This window comes from Plectropomus leopardus, chromosome 16 (genome assembly GCF_026936395.1).
Source record: "Plectropomus leopardus strain MGB_pleo_1.0 chromosome 16, ASM2693639v1, whole genome shotgun sequence".
In the NCBI taxonomy this organism is placed as follows: domain Eukaryota; kingdom Metazoa; phylum Chordata; class Actinopteri; order Perciformes; family Serranidae; genus Plectropomus; species Plectropomus leopardus.
In genome coordinates, this window is record NC_142191.1 from 33,552,903 (window position 1) to 33,574,993 (window position 22,091).

A 22,091-nucleotide genomic window follows, 5' to 3' on the forward strand; every position below is an offset into this window, starting at 1 on the left:
CATTTACCAATCCTCCAAGGTCTGAAAGGGATGTCATTCTAGACTCGACCCCCTCCTTCTAGTCTCACATCAAATCCATCACCCAATCCACTTTCTTTCACCTTAAAAACATCTCCAAACTGCAGCCATCACTCTCCGACTCCATGGCTAAAGTCCCATCCAAGCATTCATAACCTCCCGTCTGGACTATTGAAATGGAGTCCTGTCTGGGGTACCCAGCAAAGCCCTGGATAGGCTCCAGTACATCCAGAACTCAGCCACCAGGGTTCTGACCCACACCAAGCCCTGGCAGCACATCACCCCAACCGTTATCCACCTTCACTGGCTTATCATCAAGTACCACATTAATTACAAAATCCTCCTCCTTACCAACAAATATCTCTATTCCCTTGCCCCTAAGTAACTCTCTGACCTCCTTCTCCCATAAGCTTCATCCCAGAACCACCGGTCCTCAGACACAGGCCTGCTCTCCATTCCCCACACCAGACTCTGTACTTTCGGAGACAGAGCCTTCAGTGCTCTCCCTACAAATATCCACAATGCCTTTTCTCTAGACATGTTTGTTTATGTTTGTTTTATTCAGCTTTGTAAAGCATCCTTGGGCATCATGAAAGGTGTAATATAAATCTTAATATAATAATAGTAATAATAATAATAACATTGAGAAGAGGAGATAGCAACTTTGCTGCCCAGCCCCTAACTAGACACCATAAGGGTCCTAAAAAGACAAGTTTTAAAAAAAATGCCATATGGTAACATGGATTTTTTTTCCCTCATGCTAGACTATAGGCTTCTTACTGCTACTTAATACAAATCAATAAACAGTATATAAAACAGTCCAAAAGGGTTCATTTTAGCCTACCAGATAACGTTATATAGCTGTTCTTTTTATGGCCATAAAAAAGAAAAGCTATATAAAACATATATATATATAAAATAATTATACATTTTATGTAAAAATATATATAGCATAAATGTTTCCCAGATGTCCAGACACAGCATTATATCTGTGAAGTTTTCATCATTGCGCTGTGTTACTTGCAGTTTCTAAAAAGGACAGACGATGGCGTAAGTCTCGCTGTTTAAATTAACTGCTTTGACTGTATCTGCTATGTCTCAATCCAAGAAGATGTATATATATATCCTCGTCTCTCTCTTTTTTCTATCTTTTCTCCTATCATTTTGTGCATAATCTGGATTGTTTGCTTTCTCTCTTCTTCCAATTAGCATAATCAGTACTCTGTGGTTCATTTTTTTGTTTTTTGCACGTGCACAATGCAGATCTCCAGGTGTAGCATGGGTACCAGCAGACACAACCAAATAATGAGGATGCATCAGTCACAGAAGCAGACTCAACTTCCAAATGCTCTAAATGATTTGACATGATAAAGATGAGCTCTACTGAAGGTCTCCTCCGAAGCAGAGGTTTGAACATGGAAACACACTAACTAGCCTGCACACGAGCGCACCGGCTACTGCTCTTTTAAATCCACCTGTTCACGCGCCTTCCTGCGCTCTGTGCTCGCGGCTGCTGATAGGTTTGTCAGGGAGAGAAAACATTGTTTTTCAACGCCTAGTGCACAAAGTGGCGAGGAGCTCCTCTCCTGACAGCAGCGGAGATCCAGCAGGCTCCTCCTGCTCTGCTCCATGGATCACAAACATATCCTCCTCTCCCGGAAGATTCACCATTAACCTGCAGTCATCCACAGGAGCTACATGATTATCTCAGCATCGCTATGGACACTGATCGCTCATCATGCCACGCGCATTGATCTGAGAGCAGCTCTGACTCTGAGTGTGTGCGGCGCTGCTGGGCGGACACACACACACGGCTCAGCATCTGGAGAGGCTTTCTGCAACAATTTGTTGCAAACATCGTGAGGGGCGAAGTCATGGTACCGGTACCGCATCGGCTTCTCATGGCACCGTGACAACTTTCTCCCCCCCTTTCCCCCTCTTTTTCTTTTACATGTGTGTCGGCAGGATCGAGCTTCTTTGGGAAATTATCCTCCATTTTCCGTTTCAATTATGTTCACTTTTGCTGCCTTCTGCTACATGCTGTCTCTGGTCCTCTGCGTGTCCCTCATCTTCTTTGCAATATGGCACGTAAGTACCGCAGAATGAGGAGGCTGTATTTTGAGCTGTGTGTTTGTCTTGCCTTTGATAGTGGTGGATGCGGTGATCGGGAATCGGTGTGTAGGTGTGATACCAGTGTGTAACAAAGCCAGATAGCCCGCAGCCCTTTGCGCTTTCAAACGGATGTTTTCTTGGCTAACACGCAGTTTAAGGCTGCATGATTATTTCAGTGATATTTACCTTAACAAAAAAAGGTGTGCACCTGCATCTTCAGCTCGACCTTCATCCTTCATAGATGCACCCATCGTTTTCACCACTTTGGCACATTTCTATTAGTCTTTCCTCTTATTTGGCTACTTCACACATCATGCTGACCCAATTTGCTACACAGAAACGCTTGCAATCCCATGCAGCATCCTAGATCAATTAAATTACTGTCCTTTCACATCAATTAGAAAATGTTGAAGTGTAACCCCCTAACACACACACACACACACACACACACACACACACACACACACACACCCACCCACCACCATCTCCCTGCTCTGCTGCCTCTAATCAAGGTTCAGCACAGCTCTCCACCAGTGCCAATATGACTGACTGCATTATTATATTTGAATAATCTCATTATTTGATCCCTGAGCAATGTCTCCATCATGCAGGGCCTTATGTAGAGACAGATTTGGGTCAGGTCTTCCAGCCAGATGCCCAGAATCTGCCTTTTGCATTGAAAACAGACCTGATGCACTTGGGATGACTGATCCTCAGGCAATTACAGCTAATAGTTGATGTGTGTGCCTGTCTGTCAGACAGTGGCCCGTGTGTCTGCTCACAGAGCACAAATAAAGGCAGCAGGGCAGTGAGATTACAGACACACATGGTGGTACAGTGAAAAAGAAACCAAATAGACCAAATCTACAGCAGCTCTGTGGAGCTGATGACCATGCTAATGAGGAGAGATGTCTGTGTGTCCTGATTCATTACACAGAGACACAACCCACATCACCTCCTTCAGTTGTGTCTGTGATGTAAATGGAGCACTGGTGGAAGAATTGCAAAGGAACACCTCATTTTGTAGCCTCAGCAATAATCCACAACGCAGCAGGCTTTATTTTGCATTCTGCTTAAGACGGCAGAAACAGTGGCGATGCCTCCTCCTCTGATTCCCGTTCATGGTGACATACAGACATGCAGCATAATAAGCTGGGGCTCCACACTGTGAGGAAACATTATTATGAAGAGGCTGAGGTGGGAATGTGTGGAGCTGTGGAAGCTGCACATAACAGCAGCCACCTGCCAAATGCTGCCTCATTCTGGCTGTAACTCTTTCACTTCTATCAGCCACATTGGCCACTCGCCACTCCTCCATCATCCTTTTTTGCCTTCAATTTCAACAACTCATCTGAAAACAGTGAATTATGCTGCCACAATGGCTGCTTGACCAAAAGGTTAAGTTTTAATGCCCTGAGCGGCAGCGCATGCTAAAAAAGAGCAAGTGCGCTGAGTCAAAGTACCCAGGGTCAAATCAGGCTATAAATAAATTGAGTCAGTGTAAATGAACACAGAGGACAGAGGATATGGAACAGGCCATGAAAATAAATAATGAGCGGTTCTGAAGCAAACACATGAGCTGTCCTGTCAGGTGACACGAGTGCCCGACTCATACAAGTCAGACGATGACAAATGACTCGGAAAGATCACCTTGTGTCATTAATTGGCCATAATCAGTCAAACCATACACTGCCAAGAGAACAAGCCATTCATTTACTGCTCTACCTATTTTCAGCTGCTAGTAAATTCTAAGTAAAATTGTTCAGAAATAAGTAAATGATTGATGACTGATTCCTCTTGCAATCACTCAGTTACGCTTACACAAGCCTTATGAAGAAACAATAGGAGGACATGTTGGCTGTCCCTGAAGTATACCAACATTATCTGGGCTGAGGAGTCAAGTAAGAAGAAGTCAGGTAATGTGGGAAAAGCAGAACTAGACTGGTAATATGAAAGTCAGCTAAAGCCACTATATGAAATGCTGGTAAGAAAGTCATATTGATGTTATATTCTCACTCCACTGCTGGGAGCTATAGTTACCACTGCAGGTTACATCATCATTTAAAGGTTCTACTTTCACAAAATGTCTCTCTTGGAGGGGTCACTGGAAAAAAGCATCATTTTGCGTGTGCTCCGATGCACACACTCTTCTTATCATTTTATTATACAAGCATCTTATCATATAACATATGCTATGTTCATGTATATCATACGGACAATCGGCCGCGTGACACTAAGTAGCTTGAAGTTTGCACTTCATCAGCTCAAGCTACAAAGCAATAAAGGGCAGACCAAGATCATTATCCTTAGCTCTGGCAAAGAAGCAACAATAACAGGAAACAACACTCCAATTCTTTTTGCGCAACAGCCAGAAGAGGGTGCCCTTACAGCGTGCCACCATTTTTGGCTGAATGCTTTCTGGATTAGTCAATTAATAAGTGATGAATAATCAGAAGCAATGAACTGCTCAGATGATCACAGTAAGAATCCAGAGCTAGCCTTTCATATGTTTCCAAGCAGTTTCCCCAGGTAAGTAATAGGGCTGTCAAAGTTAATAACACGTTAACACAAATTCATTTTAATGGCACTAATTTTTTTGACGCGCACACTCATTTTTTTTTATGCGTGATTAAAGCATGAACATTTTGTAATTATGACCCTTGGCCCAACAATAATATGTGTACATTTGAGTAAAATAAGCATATTTGTCCACTCCCATACTGATAAAAGTACAAAAGACCTGAGAAATAACCCTTTAAGATACATTTAGAACAGATAGAAAGACGCGTGATGAATTTGCAATTAATTGCAAGTTAACTATGGACAATCATGCGATTAATTGCAATTAAATATTAAATATATCAACTGACAGCCCTAGTAATTGATAACAACAGGATGTAACATATTTTATGCTTACATCACCAAAGTCCTTTTACAAACTACAGGCTTTAGCTTAGACCTCAAATCCAGTAAAAGTCAGAATAAACTTGAGACCTTCCTTGACTTATCTGGTTGTATATGAATGTGTCGTGCGTGTTTTCATGCCTTACCAATCTTCAGCCACAGTGTGCAACACTACAATAGCTAAGCCACTGAGTCCAGTAATGTCCAACAACCGGCACCCTCCATAACACAAAGTTCACAGCTTGAGATGGTTCAGCTGGTTGACCCGCTTTTTTGACCATGTCCATGTCCAAATCCATGTCCTTGAGTATGGAGACATAACAATGTCACTAGGGGGAAGTATGAAAAGCAAAGAGCATAAATCAGTTAAGTCTTCTGTCATGTGTTATGCATAAAGGGCACAGTTTGATAGGCTGGTCACACCAGCATGTCAGACCATCAAAGACCAGCAAGAACCATCAACCAGCTAAAACCTTATGCTGGATTTAGCTGGTCTTTGATGATCTTAAATGGTTGTGACCCAGTTTTTGCTGGTCTTTGATTGCGGAAATCTTACATCTGGTCTTAGTGAGTTGAGGACTTCAGCCATGTTGGTGCAACTGGCTCAACTTTGAGGTTAGACTTAGAGCAAGTTTCAACCAACTGAGTTAAAGACAAGGCTTAAGTCCTATTGTTGCAAAAGGCCCCTGTTGCTGCAAAAATGGATTACACCCTGTGCTGTGCTGGACATCAGCCTGCTGTAAACTAAATGTGAGTTGCCACAGTGGATAAGCTCTGTGGTGTCGTCCACTCCCAGGGAAGTAGGGCCCTACCTGCTGGGGCTGAGACGGAGGATCCGTGGCAGTGCTAGCTAATTCTTGTCTCATGTCAGTATCACATTTATGCCACATACCATAATTACAGTGCCCCTTCGTGCTAAAAAGAAACCCTAATGCTACAGGAAGATAATTGTTGGGGTTTTCTCTTGCTAATGTTTGCTAATTTTAGCTTGCTTGCTCATGGATGAATTGCTAGTGATCTTACACAGGAAAATAATGTCTTGAGTGAGAAAGTCACTTAATTCATCCATATGCAAGGGCTGATCTGGCAAGTAAACTGGCTAGCTTGCTGTGTGAGTTACTTTACAGCTAATATTACAAACCACCTGATACCAGATCAGTGCAGTGTAGCTTAGTTGCAGCTAGCTGGCTAACTTAGCTTGCTTGCTTACCAACATTATCTCTTGCAGAAATACTATCTGAGTGGATATGTCAGTTGGCTAGCTTGTAGAATTACTTCCTCAGCAACTTTTACCCTTGCATCATGGCAGTCTAAAAAAATACAGACTAGATTATGGTGTAGCCAATATTGCTATTGACTTTTACTGACTTTATATAAGTGAAACATTCAATGCACATTAGCTAACATAACTGACATCTTTTTGAGGTAAAAATAAAACTGTAAACAGTATGGTGTTACACTCAGTCTGAAGGAATGTCCCAACATTTCTCGTAGGCTATGAAAAGCAATAAAAATCATTTTAAACAAAACTGCATTTTTCTCCGTCAGTCGAGGTTTGTTCCTGAAGTGAAAGTAGTCGTTATGCGGTAAAGGGGTCCCTGTCAGTCTTTTACTGTATTATATGATGTTTTTTGGTGGCGTATGTTGCATTTTACTGCTGTAGACATTTAAGGTTGTGCTCATTTTAACGTCTTCATACAGTTGTGTAGTATAATCTACAATAACAGTGGCGGGGCACGAGGGGGGGGGGCGGTTGCCCCCCCCCCGTGCCCTCTTGGGAGCCAAAACGCACGCTAAAGTGCCCTCTTGGGAGCCAAAATGCGCGCTAAAGTGCCCTCTTGGACGCCAAAATGCGTGCTAAAGTGCCCCCTGGGAGCCAAAACGTACGCTGAAGTGCCCTCTTAGGAGCCAAAACGCGCGCTAAAGTGCCCTCTTGGATGCCAAAACGCATGCTTAAGTGCCCTCTTGGGAGCCAAAACTCACTAAAGTGTCCTATTGGGTGGCAAAAGCTCACGCTAAAGTGCCCTCCTGGTTGGCAAAATACATGAAATTGCCCTCTTGGATGGAAAAAACACTCAACTGCCCTCTTGGGAACCAAAACGTGTGCTAAAGTACCCTCTTGGAAGCCAAAACGCACGCTAAAGTGCCCTCTTGGGAGCCAAAATCCGCGCTAAAGTGCCCTCTTGGACGCCAAAACGCGTGCTAAAGTGCCCCCTGGGAGCCAAAACGTGCGCTAAAGTGCCCTCTTAGGAGCCAAAACGCGCGCTAAAGTGCCCTTTTGGATGCCAAAACGCATGCTCAAGTGCCCTCTTGGGAGCCAAAACGCGTGCCTAAGTGCCCTCTTGGGAGCCAAAACTCACTAAAGTGTCCTATTGGGTGGCAAAAGCACACGCTAAAGTGCCCTCCTGGTTGGCAAAATACATGAAATTGCCCTCTTGGATGGAAAAAACACTCAACTGCCCTCTTGGGAACCAAAACGTGTGCTAAAGTACCCTCTTGGAAGCCAAAACGCACGCTAAAGTGCCCTCTTGGGAGCCAAAATGCGCGCTAAAGTGCCCTCTTGGACGCCAAAACGCGTGCTAAAGTGCCCCCTGGGAGCCAAAACGCACGCTAAAGTGCCCTCTTAGGAGCCAAAACGCGTGCTAAAGTGCCCTCTTGGACGCCAAAACGCGTGCTCAAGTGCCCTCTTGGGAGCCAAAACTCACTAAAGTGTCCTATTGGGTGGCAAAAGCACACGCTAAAGTGCCCTCCTGGTTGGCAAAATACATGAAATTGCCCTCTTGGATAGAAAAAACACTCAACTGCCCTCTTGGGAACCAAAACGTGTGCTAAAGTGCCCTCTTGGAAGCCAAAATGTGTGCTAAAGTGCCCCCTGGTAGCCAAAACGCGCATTAAAATGCCCTCTTGGGAGCCAAAACATGTCTAAAGTACCCTCTTCAGTGGCGAGGACACGCTATATGTGCCCTTTTTTTCCTTTTCGCCCCTGCCCTTCAAAAAGTCTGTGCACGCCACTGTACAACAATGCATCATATTCTACAAGATCATAAAATGTGTAAGGTACTTAAAACTTTTAGCTTAGGAGAATTTTCTCAATTGGAACAGAACTGAAGGAACACCTCATCCTTCAGTTTATGACAAACATTCAACATCAACACATTTAGTGATACATGTTTTTCACTGGTTAGTAAGGGCATGAAAAACTGTCATCTGAAATGTAACCAAAGCTGTCAGACAAATGAAGTGCAGCAATGGATGTGGATGTTAGAGTGGACATATTCACCCTAGGCAAATCATCCCTAGTAACGATACTTACAGCCAAACTTACAGCAGCACTAAACAAGTCAACAGGCATGTGTTTTCTGGCTGGTACAAAACTTGTGCTTTTCAGATTTCATGTGAGAATCTTTGCAATCTTTGCAACTGATCTTTGAGATCGATTTACAATCCATCCCAAGTTTACAACCCAAGTTTGAATGTTTTGAGAGTTCACATGGTGCCTCAGCGAACTGCAATATTGTAATAGCCAGTCATGATATTTGTCATCTTCCAACCATTTCTCATGTAATTTACATTTAGCCAGGGCGTATGAACATAGAACTACAATAGATAGAATGTGCACCGTAGCACGATACAATGATCTCTCGGTGATGGCAGATCATGAACACATTCTAATTCTTCACAATCTAATATCATCGTAACGCATACCCCTAAATGAAGCTAACATTTTTGTTGGTTTTTAAGAAAAAACATCATCCCTTTAGTAAACACGGCCCCAGTATCTCAGAGCAGAGAGCACTGCTCAGTTTCTCATGATTTTGAAACCAATTTTGATAGTCTCAGAGGTTTTTTTTAACTTTTCATATCTGATTGGGTAGTTAATTACACATATTCTCATTACACATGTATGTTTGTTTTGACCAGACTTTAACACCTCTGCCCACAGGGAATGAAGAGATGCTAACAGAGAACAATAAATGATGATAAATGTTTAAATGACAGCCAACACATTCTCCTATTTGTTTCCTCATAGGGTTTTATCCCCATGTATTTACCGCAAGCTGAAAATAGGTGGAGCAGTAGATGAATAGCTCTTGGCAGTGTATGGTTTGACTGAGTATGGCCAATTAATGACACAAGGTGATCCGTGCGAGTCGTTTGTCTTCGTCTGACTTGTATGAGTCAGGCACTCATGTTATCTGCTGACAGGACAGCTCGTGTGTTTGGTTCAGAGCAGCTCATTATTCATTTTCTTCCATTGTGTGTTCTCTGTGGCCCGTTCCATAGCCTCTGTCTTTTTATGTTCATTTACACTGACTCATTTTATTTATAGCTTTATTTGACCCTGGCTATTTTGACAAAGCACACTTGCCCTTTTTTAGCATGCTCTGCCGCTCAGGGCATGAAAACCTAACCTTTTGGTCAAGCAGCCATTGTGGCAGCATAATTCACTGTTTTCAGTCGCTATTTGAAACCAGATGAGTTGTTGAAATTGAAGGCAAAAAAGGATGATGGAGAAGTGGCTAGCTGTGTCAGTGTGTGAGTACGCAAAGACGATGTCGGACACCACAATCTTCTCTGGATCCCTCCCCAATCTAACCACTGATGACATGTTTAGCCACATGTCATCATTCAACCACTGGTTGTCAAGGTGGTGTCTAGCAAACAATGTGGGCTTCATAGATAATTGGCATTCTTTTGGGGGAAAACCTGGTCTTATCCTGAGGGAGATAATTAAATTTACAATATAGGTCTTTGTGTCTGTAACATCTCCCAACATCACAGAGAAAAGATCCAACTCCATGTTCAGACTCTTTTTTTGAACACATTTTCTGGACCTGTCTCCAAAATGCAGACACAACCTGACAAAACCAAAAAAAAAAAAAAGTGGTCTGTTGACTCAGGTTCCATACAACAAAACTGGCGTTCATATCATCTTTCTTGTTGCCAGGAAATTATGAAGTATTTTTATCTGTAAGTACCTTGTATATGAGTCAACAGTTTTTTTATATATCAGACCAAAGACCAATTTCCATGGTATAGTGCAGTGTCCTACCATTTTTTATAAATTTTGTATGGAATATTTCCCAAAGATGTCTTTGTCAAATAAAAATTATGAATATTTCTATTTATCTTCCTGTTTTGTAACCATAAGCAATTTTTTTTATAGCTGGCTGACAAACTAATAGTTTAGAATTCCCATCTGTATTTTTTCATTTAAAGAGCATTTTAAGAGTGGAAGGAGGGGACCAATGGTGCCATACATTTCAATAAATTGGTTATAAATAACAAGTTTTCCTTCTTCATTGACAAGATCATCTATAAACAAAACACCTTTTTTCAAAAAGACTCTTCCAAAAGATTGGTTTCCCATCAATCACAATATTAGAGTTGAACCATATGACCTGCTGCAGAATGTTGTTTCTGCCCTCTGGAGGATTAAACTGAAAGCATAACCAACTCTGTATTACCTCTTTCAAAAACACATGAATTTTCAAGTGTGATTTCAACTGAACCAATATGAAGAGGTTGAATTTACAGGAAAGGATAAAGCCTTTTTGAAACAGTGGATGAGTACCTTCCAATAAGTTATGCAATTACATTTTTTGAACAAAGGCAACAAAAGGCCTTCAAAGTAAGACATAATACTTAAACCCACCCATTTCAAAGTTTTTATTATAAAAGACAGTTTGTTTAATTTTTTCCGGTTTATGACTCCAGAGAAATCCAAACATCTTTTGTTCAAAGGTCTTAAAAAAGGATTGTTAGGGCTAGGGACTGACATAAAAAGATAGTAAATTGTGACGATAAGAGAATTAACCAATAAGATTTTTCCAAAAAGTGTTAGAGTTTTCCCCCTCCATGGTTTTTCAATTTTGTTCACCTTGCTGATTTTATTATTATAGTTTATTTAAACATAGCTCCTTCAAATCCTCTGGAATCACAATCCCAAGCACATTAACTGGTCCATCTGTCCATGTAATTGGAAGATTACATGGAAACCTGAAGTTCGTACCCTTTAGTGCACCCTTTCGAAGAATTACACATTTTCCAAAGTTTGGTTTTAGACCAGATATTTTGGAACAGGAGTCCAGGTCTTAGAGGAGGGCTTTCAAACAAGAAAGTTTTGGACTCATCAGAAAGCTAGCGTCATCAGCATACACTGATATTTTTCTTTTTAGACCCCCTATTTCAAGCCCCTTCATTTTGTATTTCGTCTCACTTTAATTGCTAGCACTTCAATTGCAACTATGAATACAGTAAATATGGGGACAATGGACATCCTTGTTTTACCCCTCTTAATAAAGGAACAGACCCAGATATGTGTCCAATGTTAATGATTTTGCAAATTGTACCATTATCATTTCATAACACTTTTTTCATTCTATGGTCTATGCAATTAGCAAGTATATAATAGCATTGGAGAGTGATTGGTTGCCAGTTCTTAGGGTACACTGGGTCTTTGACCATTTGTAAAATCTAGGATCGACTTTAAAATCCTCCTCCTTACTTACAAAGCTCTAAATGGTCAGGATCCATCCTATCTGTTGCAGCTCATAGTTCTTTACCAACCCTCAAGGTGTGCTCTGAAAACGCAGAGTTACTTGTGGTTCCCAAAGTCTCCAAAAGTAGGATGGGAGCCAGAGCCTTCAGCTACCATGCTCCTCTTTTATGGAACCATCTTCCAGTTTCGATCAGGGAGGCAGACACCATTTTCACTGTTAAGGGTAGACTTAAGACCTTCCTCTTTGATAAAGCTTATAATTAGGGCTGGCTCAGGCTGCCTGGACCAACCCCTAGTTAGGCTGACATAGGTTAATCTGCCGGGGGACTTTCTAAGATACACTGAGCTCCTTTTTCCTTTCTTGCTCCCTCCACCTGAAAATGCTCGTGTGTATTTACTGCATTACGCTAACTCCGTTGCCTCTCTGGAGCATTCCTGCTCCCTTGTTTCCTAGTTTTCCCGGATCCTGGCTGCAATCTTGGCGGCACCTGATCGTGGTGATATCTGTGCTGGTGCTGTAACCCTGCCTTTGGTCGTGCTCGTGCTGTGGCTGCACTGATACTGTACCCCCGGCTCACCCCGATCTTGGTGATCTTGGTTTTGCCATTGCTGTGGTCCTGTCTTAAGCTACGCCTGTGTTTGTGCTTGATGCAACCTTCTGCTGCCATTATTATGAGACACGCCTTCACTATAAATATACGCATGGGACTCTTATCAACAATATCAATATTATCATAGAGTGCATTTAGTAATTTTACACCTATCGTTATCGTAATCAAACAACACTCTGTAAGTTTTTGGGAACTGAGGAAACTAACTGTTGAAAATGAAATTCTTTCCTATTTTTCCTTTATGACTTCAATCGCCCAACAGTCTCCTGTCCCTGTTGTCATATGTATGGCCGAAACACCTAGTGATGCTGAGGTACACAACTGATGATGTGCCCCGCCGGTAAAGCCTCATAGCATCCATCCATCCAGAACTCCTGAATCAAAAGAGGTCCAAACATTAGGGATCTGTTACATCTAGACCTTTTCAATGAACTTTGTTGTGCTTCATAATGCTCCACACGTTTAATGGGAGACAGGTCTGGACCTTAGCAAGTCAGTCTAGTACCTGTACTCCTTTACTAAGAAGTCACACGGTTGGAACTCGTGCAGAATGTTTCTCATTGTGTCGCTGGGATAAACAGCGACGTCCCTGAAAAAGACGATGTCTGGATGGCAACATATGTTGCCCCAAAATCTGTATGTACCTTTCAGCATTCATAGAGCCTTCACAGATGTGCAAGTTACCCATGCTCTGCCATGTGACTGATGAGAGGCTGCCTAACAAGCAGAGTGATGCGGAGAGTGGGGTCCTGTAGCTCAGTATGAGTCAGTTTGTCAGTGATATCTTTCCAAAATAAATGTAGTGGAGGGTAGTGACAGATTGCATTCATGTAATCCTCTGTATATAAGTATATGTTGGAGAGAGTGAGAGGCCCATTCAGTACATTATTTAATGTGATGTGTCCTACTGTTGTGTTGGAGTTAGGGTTTATTTGTCATTGGGACTGTTAAAGTTTGCCTTGTGTGTTTTGACTTATTTGAATACTGAAAAGATGTTTTATGATTTATTCTGTACTTGTGGAGTAGTTTTTTAAAGTAAATGAAGGCTGACTTTTGAATGATGTGTTAGATGGCAATCTGCCTGAGAAATACAGAAAAAGAAAACAAAAATATTTAAATCAATTTTACCTGAACAGACGTGATCACTTCAAGAGGTTTCCACTGTAATATTTTCCTTATTAATTACATATTATTTCACCTATGTGTACCCTTGTGTGTAAAGAAGCAGACTGTAAGCATGCTGTGAACAGGCCTATGTAACTTTTAAATAGCAGGACAATACTGCGCTACTCTTTTGACCAGGTTTTTGTTGGTCAATGGCCCATTCACTTCCTGCTGCCTCAAAATAACAATGTGCCAACAACGAGCCTGAGTACACCCTTTAAGGCCTACATGTCCACAGGGACACAGGTGGGTGCAGGTACAACTACGGCACTGACTCTGAAATACATCAAACTGGTGATGAAAGGGGAAACTGGTCATGACAGTGGGAACTGATGATGACAGTGAGAACTGATGATGACAGCTGGAGCTGGTGATGACAGTTAGAACTGATGATAATTGTTGAAACTGATGATAACTGTTGAAACTGATGATGACAGTGGGAACTGGTGATGACAGTTGTGCTGTGCATGTCTTTGCACCAGCTGCAGGAGGGGGCTTTCTTAAATTTCCATCAGTATGAAACATATTTGTCTTTAGGAATAATAATACAATATTGATGATAAACATGTCACAGTGTTCTCACTGTTGGATGTAATCCCACTTTGTAATGACACTTTAAACCAGATGCAGCAATCACATAAAAACACCACAGTCACCAGTGTATACACTTCTATAAGTCATTACGAAGCGATTTTAATGAACATACATGGTGACCTGTTTCCTTCCCCAAGCTCTATGGCTCAGTGCCATCACGGTCCATCTCTGCTTGAGTGATTCTCCTCCCATGTAAGCACAGCTCCATGTGCCTTCATGGTGTCATTAAAGCTGGCAGCGAGTCACACTCTTCTCTGCTCTTCCTCAGACAGATATGCAGAGGTTGTCCTGGCAGCGTGACAGAGGGCAGAATGTCAAAGCATCATTTACACTCTGAGTTTACTCTCACATCATATTGTGGAAGTGATATTTAGTGTATAGAGGGTCTGGTGAGGCATGACAGCTTATTTCATATAAAGTAAGCTACAAGTAAGGCTGAGTTACCAACTAGGCAAAGAGGGCTTCTTACCCAATGCCCCAGATCACCAAGACCTACAGAAATGTCTGATTTTAAGTACTTTGATTAATTTCATTGTTTCCGATATTCAAGAAAGCACCCTTCATAATGATAAATTAACCATTAATTATGGTAGGCTATAGGACTGAATGATTAATCGGATTTTAATTTTGATTACGGTTTTGGCTTCCCTCTATTTTCAAAACGAGATAATCGAGATAAAAAGATTATGTGCAACATAATGAGTCAACAGTGTTGAACAATGTTGCTCCTGTTTTGTCTTTTTATTTTGTAAATCAAGTGCAAGCTTCATTTGTGCTCTGCCCATTCCACCAAAGTCCAAACAGAAGTTTCAGCAAGGGTTGAAAACAGAGAGCCACAGCACACTGCCTCTCTGGTTGTCTCATTTTGTTTCCAGACAGTGCGTGCACCAAGAGAGTGCCAACGATCTCGAGCGGGGAGAGCGAACGTGTATGTGCTGGTGATGGTGACAGAAAGAGGAGCACAGAATATGACATGCGTGAAACCAGCCAGCTGCTGTGACAGAAATTAGCCTCATAATTAGCAAGCTGAGTTAGCTTCCCACTGGAAACTGACCAGTTCCTTAAGGTGGACTGTTAAGGTGGACCTGCTTTTCTCATTGTAGTGACACTCCCAGCTGCTTCTATACAGATATGGAGAAATGTCTGCTGGTGAGTCTCTCCTGTGAAACAATCATTGCTCCCAACTCAAAATTCATTTTGCTGTCATTGACACAGTAACTGTTATGTATTGTTAAATTATGTTAGTTGGGTTAGGTTTTATTATGTGAATGTGAACAAACTACAGTAATGTGAAAGATGTGTTACACAGTTATGGCTGCACCACAAAGCTTTCATTGTTTTTCAGTTAACTTGTATTCAAAGTTAAAGGACATCCAGTGTTAAAAATAAACACCTGAGTTATTGTTCAATAACTGCATGACATTCGAAAGGCCAATGAGTAATCATGTTAAATAATCATTAAATAATTGTGATTTCAATATCAATGAAAGTAATGGTGATTATTATTTTTGCCATAATCTAACAGCCCTAGTCACTTACCATAATTAATGGTTAATAAGTAATTCACAACTGCTTTATACTGTAGATCAGTTGGACACCAATATTTGTCAAATAATGAACATTACCTGTGGTTGCTGCTCATCCTAAACCTCACTTGCCTGTCTTTTAATCTTTATTTTATCAGGACACCCCTCCAATGGCACATAGACAGCTGCAGACTTGATGGCTTATTTTATAATATGACGTCATAATCCCATATGAGGGTTTATTTCTGGATCAGCAACATTTAAAACTGTATAGTTTGAAGGATAAACACCTGCTAAGGGGTGTCACAATGGGACTGCCCATTGCTCCAATGGCCCACAATTCAGTAGTCCAAAAAATGTTAATTAGATCGAAAGCCTATTTATCCATTATCCTGAAAAAAATGCCCATTTCTGATCCCAAGTCCTTTTCTCCAAAAATATGCACTCCACAGTTACAAAGCTTCACGGTCTGCAATCAGGTGGTCCCGCCCCCATAAAACGCCATAGATTAATACAATGTATTGTGATGTGAACATGGACAATTCTGCATGAATTTGAACATGTCAGTAGTGGATATATTTAATAACATAATGTTGAAGGAACAAAAGAGGCAGATCTCAACCTCAAGGGTAGTGCAGCACCCATGCAGACTACAGCATTGACATGCTAGAGTTAGCCTATCTTGTATTTCATCTTCACAAAATGCAACAGTTACAAGCATGTTTTAATTTTCTATCTAAATCATTACATTTATGGGACAAACATGAAATATATTGTTAATACATTCTTCACCATCACTAAGTGGCAATCTCTAAGACTGGAAAATGAAAACAAAGTGGAAGTGCCAAAAACTACAATTCCTCTAATGTACACTTGAGGCTTGCGCCAAAATCTTTAATAAGCTAAAAACAACAGAAAGGTATGTAACCTAACATTTTGTTGAAGTGATAACTACGGAACCTGTACCTACATCTAGTGCAGAATAACAACAGTAATAACGAGTGGTGAAATGACAACTACACAGTGTCCTCATTGTTGTGCACATGAAATTGTAAAATTATGACACAATACGATACAACACATAATGGGGTGGCTATGGCTCAGAGGTGAAGGTTAGGAGGTTGGCGATTTGATCCCTAGCTCCTTCAGTCAACATGCTGAAGTGTCCTTGGGCAAGATATTGAACCATAATTGCTCCTTATGGCTGTTCCATCAGCCTGTGAGTGCGAGGAAATGTTTAAAACCTGAATAGCAGGTGGCACCTCAGCCAGCAATGTCTGAATGGGTGAATGTCCGATGAAGACATAAACTGAATTGTATTGAATACTCTGAAAAACCTTTCTTTACCAAGTCAGCTTCAATACACTTTCACTTTCAAAACTTGAACAATTTGTGTTAAACAGCGGTTTACAAACTTTAATTGAAATGTATACCAGGTATTAAACTCAAAACGATTGCATATTTACAAAAAAACAACAGTTCGTCAAAAGTTCAGTTTTGGTCATCAGTTTGAACATCACATAAATGCTCTCTGTGTTGTGTTCATTTGAATGTAGGTCAAAATGGATTTACAAATTAAAAAATAAGGATGAACCTGCTGATGGCCAACAATTTCCATCCCTCTTCTTTTGGAGGGACATGTCCTCTGGTCCCCCTGCGTCACTTACTCACATGCATCAGGACTGAACACACAGCTCAGCTTGCATGGCTCTTGGTGCTACTTCCTTGCTGAGTGTGACTTTGCATCAGACTGAGATTTTGACACATAAAGGGCATTCACAGGTTTAACAGAGGTGCTATGTGAATAATCATTCATCTGTTGCTGTCTCTGTGGTGTTGTGATAATGAAGCATGAGATGCTGTAAGCAAAAGGGTGACAGTTGAGCTACAGTCAGGACGTGGGGTTGCTGAGAAAGACTTTGAGGAAATGCATCGAGAAGAATGATGAAATTAGATTTAGATTTTCTAATGACAGTGTTGAACGTGAAAGTGTTACAGAAAGATGGAACTCGAGAGAGATATTAAGCCAAGCATGCTTTGTGTTGCTTTCCTCGGCCTGCTGGAAGGCTGAGCTTGTTCCTGTGATTTAAAGCCTCCGACACCCACTGTAGGCTCTGCTGCTAGACTGGTCAATGCCCAGAGGAAAGGGACAGACAAAGTCACAGACAGATAGATGAAAGGGGGACGAGGCAGTGTCTGCTGAAGGAGAGCGGAGTGACAGGAGCTGCGAGACTGATAGGATGATGGAGAAGAAAAGGGGAAAAGGCTACAGAGACTTGCAATTCTGCTTACAGGGAGTTGAGAGCAGGGCAGGTTGGACTGTGAGATAGATGACTGAGGCAGAATACAAAATGTTGATGAGACATGAAAAGAAGGAAAAAGGCAGATGCAAAGCTGTCAGTTAGCAGCGATACAGACAGGACAGATCAAAGGAAAACAGAGTGATAAATAATCCAATCAAAGTTATGTGTGAAGAGGCTGACATTTCCTGGTAGGGTGAGTGAAACATCCTGAGATGGATCAAGTTTTTCCAGTCGTCAGAGTTGACAGCATGGGATACAAATGCAGAAACAGATCAAGAGATCGTGAAATAGTTAATTAGAGACAGAAGAGAGCAGTCAACACTTGGGTTGCTGGGAGGCCACTCAAAGTTGGTTCTGTCTTCAGCTGGATTATTCATGTCTTAATAAGAGCAATGAAATAAAGATGAAGTACATTCAGCTCTCCACTTCATGTGCTTGTTACAACTATTTCTGGCTGTGTTGTTACAACTTTTCCCAATGGTGTCTGAAATAATTCACTCATTCAATATTTACTCAACACTATAGGCTGTAGCTAAGGCGATTTAAAAGATGATATAGTGTGTCAGGTAGCAAAAAAAATAAAATAATAATAATAATTCAAAGATAATTGCCTTTTTTTTTCTAATTATCCTTTTTTTGTAGCTCTCTGAGCAATGCATGATAGTAACTAGCAACCTGTCAGTAACTTACCATCAATGACACTTTTTCCAATGCAGTATGGTATAAATTGAGACTAATTTAGATGGACTAATTCTGAGTTTATTGAAACCACAATCTTAGTTTTATAGTTTTCAGCCACCCTTTGTAATGGTAAGGTGATGAGCCTTGGTGATTTAGGGTGTCCAGGTGTCCTGCATTATGCTGGATTGCACAGTATTTTTATCCTCTGTCCCATGTCCCACATATTAAGACAATGTCCAGCATTTTAATTGACATTAGTTGTAAAACGTCAAACTACTGCAAGACAGATGCTTTGCCCTTGGATGAAACCCCATATTTTTAGGGGGTCCCCTTTAATTGTATGGAGGACTGAAACAGACAAAATCAAAAATAAATAAATTATTAAATGTGTCAATAAATAAATGAAAATGCCAATAATGATAATATGTATTTAATTTGACATTTTTTTAATCAATGTATTCATTTTTCGATGTCATTTTCCATTTTATTCATCAATTTATTCATTTTCCCATGTCATCTTCCTTTTTTATTTATCAGATTATACATTTTCATATTTATTTGCTTGTTAATTTATGCATTATTTTACACTTTGCATATAAATGTCCCCATTTATGTAATTTCCCCTTTTTTAATTTTCCCTATTTGCCTTCCTCTTCATTTATTTCCTCAAACATATTTACCTCCCTTTTTCTTTTTCCACCTATATTTCCACATGCATTTCCACCTCATTGTGCAAATTAGGGGGGCTGGTCGATTTGCAGTGGGGTTGTCAGATTTTTCGCCTATTGGTTAATTGACATCAGAGTGCATGGATCAGCTATAGTAAATGGTAAATGGACTGTACTTGTATAGCGCTTTTATAGTCTTATTGACCACTAAAAGTGCTTTCACACTACATTGTCACATTCACCCATTCACACACACATTTACGCACTGGTGGCCGAGGCTGCCGTACAAGGTGCCACCTGCTACTCAGTAATCATTCACTCGCACTCACACTCCGATGACACAGCATCGGGAGCAATTTGGGGTTAAGTATCTTGCCCAAGAATACTTGGAGCTAAGGATTGAACCGCTGGCCACTTAATTACAGTTCGACCCGCTCTACCTCTGAGCCACAGCCACCCCAAATGACAGCAGCATGGGTAGAAGCATTGTTGAAGTTAGGCATGGCCCTCAGTTACTGATGAACATACTTTATATGGATGATTGTCATTGTTAGCCAAGCTAATCGGGTCACTGTGTGGGCTGTATATATATGGGCTACATATATATGTATATTTGTGGGATATATATATATATATGTAGCTGCTATATAAGCGGCTATTGTTAGTTTGGTTAGTTTCTGCGTCAGCAGTCAGCCCGTTGACTGCAGCAGCTTACCAGGCATTCAGCAGCAGCATATATATAATATATTAGATTTTATATTCTATTATATTTTATATCTTAAAAAAATAGATCGTGTTCCTTATTGTACTCAACTGTGCACACATATATACATCCCCTGAACTGTACAAATTAGAGCCGAGCTGATGTTAAAGGTGCCCAAGTAAGACATCGGGGGAAGAAACACAGTTAATATAACTGATTGTGATTTTAGTGAAGCAAACCATCAGCAAGGCTTTCTGGCAATTGGCTCCTGAGGCTATATTATTGGGGCCGTTCAGTGCACAACTGGGTTGGCTCTGCATCGATCCATGTGTTCATTAACCCCTTCTGGCTCTTCATCCATCATTCTGACTCCATTGTTTTTATTGTTCCACTGCACAGTGCATACATTGAGGCATTATAGGAATGATCCTTGTTATCCCTCCTTTTCTTTCTCCTCATGTCAACTGCGCCTTTACTGGCTCTTAACATTTAAATAATTATATAATAATAATAATAATAATAATAATAATAATAATAATAATAATAATAATAATAATCTCCCTTTGTTTGGTTTGAAAAGTGTGCAGTATTTCCCCCTTTTTTTAAATTCTATCCATACCCTTTGTAAATAATGAGGCCTTAAGAGGCTGATGGCAATTTTACAGAAACCCCAGTACATCATCACCTTTTACATACAGTTGTGCTGTACATAACAGTCAGTACTGACAAGAGGAACAAAAAATAGCAGCACTGACCGATATATACAGGGACCTCAAGTTCTTTTGTTCTGACCAAATGTGATTAAACAGAACCTCTCACTGTGGCCATCTTTGATTTGGCCATCTGCTTTGCAGTTATCTCTGGGTCAGCCATTTCTTCTGTGTGTGGTGTCTCACACACCCTCGCACACACATATACATACCGTTTTATGTCTTTGTCTTTAGTTAGCTTTATTTTGATGGTAGATTTATGTTTACCATTGCTTTGGTAGATTGTGATTACTTACTATTGGAATCTTGCTGTCTGTTTAATGTTATAGAGTGAATGTTAAGAGTGAATTCATCTGCTAATCTCCCTCTCAAAACTCCCAAATCCCAAACTCTTTACTCACAATATGATAATTTTGGTTATATTATTTTACTTATCAAAGTTCCAAATAGATAGTTTAGAATATTTTATCAGACTTTATTAATTTATTGGCCGTCATTTTAGTGTTTTGAAATTAGTGCCACTTGAAGTGGGTCCTGTAAATTAAATCATATTGTTTAATTTAATTAATAATTATTTTTAATATTCTAATTAATCCTGATATTAAAACTTAGACTTAGTGGTCCAGGCTTCCTCTACAAAGTTGACAAAAAACTATTCTTCCCTTCTCCATCGAATACCATGTGTAGATCTGATGTATTCACGGACAAAACTATGCAAAACTGTCTCCGCTATGGAACCTTCTAGCTGCTTGCTTGGCCCCTAAACCAGCTGACCTTTTCAAATCAATCAAATCATCAAATGCACTCCTTTTATAAATTCCTCTCTATAATTGGGCATATTCCCAACTGTAAAACCTTTGCTCTAAACTTTGACCTCTCCTCTCGGTGCTGTCACTGCCCCATGTCCAATCTACCTTCCCTCGGAAAGGTTTTAGTGGCCTACTAAAAGCAGCCATTGCAAAACTACAAACCATTGTGCATGCTGCAGCCAGGGTTTTAACAGAAACAAAAATGAGATAACATATAGCTCTACTATATAAGAGTAATATTATATAACTGTATTATTTGGCCTTTGGCTTTTCAAATTGATTTTAATGTCCTCGTAGTTTTTAAGGCACAAAACGGCCTTGACCCCTTTTATATCACAGGCTCCTGTCCTTTTGCCATGAACCCTAACATCCTCCATAGCTGCTCTTAAACTGTCCCCAAGGTTGCAACAAACACCTTTGGGAATGCTACTTTTAGCTACTATGCCCAAAAATGTGGAAAAGTGCCCTTAAATATTAGACTTAGAAGACACGTTTAAATAACAAGTCAAAACATACATATCTTTTTAATATGGCCTTTAACTAACTTTGAATCTTTAATGATGTTTTGTAATTTTCTAAGTTACTTTTGTACGTTTTTTTTGTGTGTGTGTGTGTGTTTTCATTCATTCGTTTAGTTTTTGCTACAGAACTTAAGACCAGCCACCCTGTACAGATTCAAATTTGCTTACAGTGTTTCAGAGGCAATTAAGTAGAATATTTTAGCATCGCTCAGTCTGATATATTTATTGGGTAAATATATATCTGTCACCTAAAAGATATTTACCA

The 22,091-nt window shown here is 40.5% G+C and overlaps 1 protein-coding gene across 4 annotated transcripts in view; it reads left to right on the forward strand.

Annotated features, from left to right (window-relative positions):
• The first annotated feature begins 1,439 nt into the window (after positions 1–1,439).
• The window catches only part of cnih3 (cornichon family AMPA receptor auxiliary protein 3), a 172,822-nt gene continuing 152,170 nt past the window's right edge, over positions 1,440–22,091 (forward strand). For 2 of the 4 annotated variants that reach the window (XM_088089517.1, XM_088089518.1), the window contains exon 1: positions 1,443–2,106. In XM_088089517.1, coding sequence (XP_087945643.1) covers positions 2,029–2,106 — 78 coding nt within the window. In that variant the 5' untranslated portion in view covers positions 1,443–2,028. Of the gene's footprint in view, positions 2,107–22,091 lie in introns of all 4 variants that reach the window. The other 2 variants (XM_088089520.1, XM_088089519.1) reach the window with 2 other exon arrangements.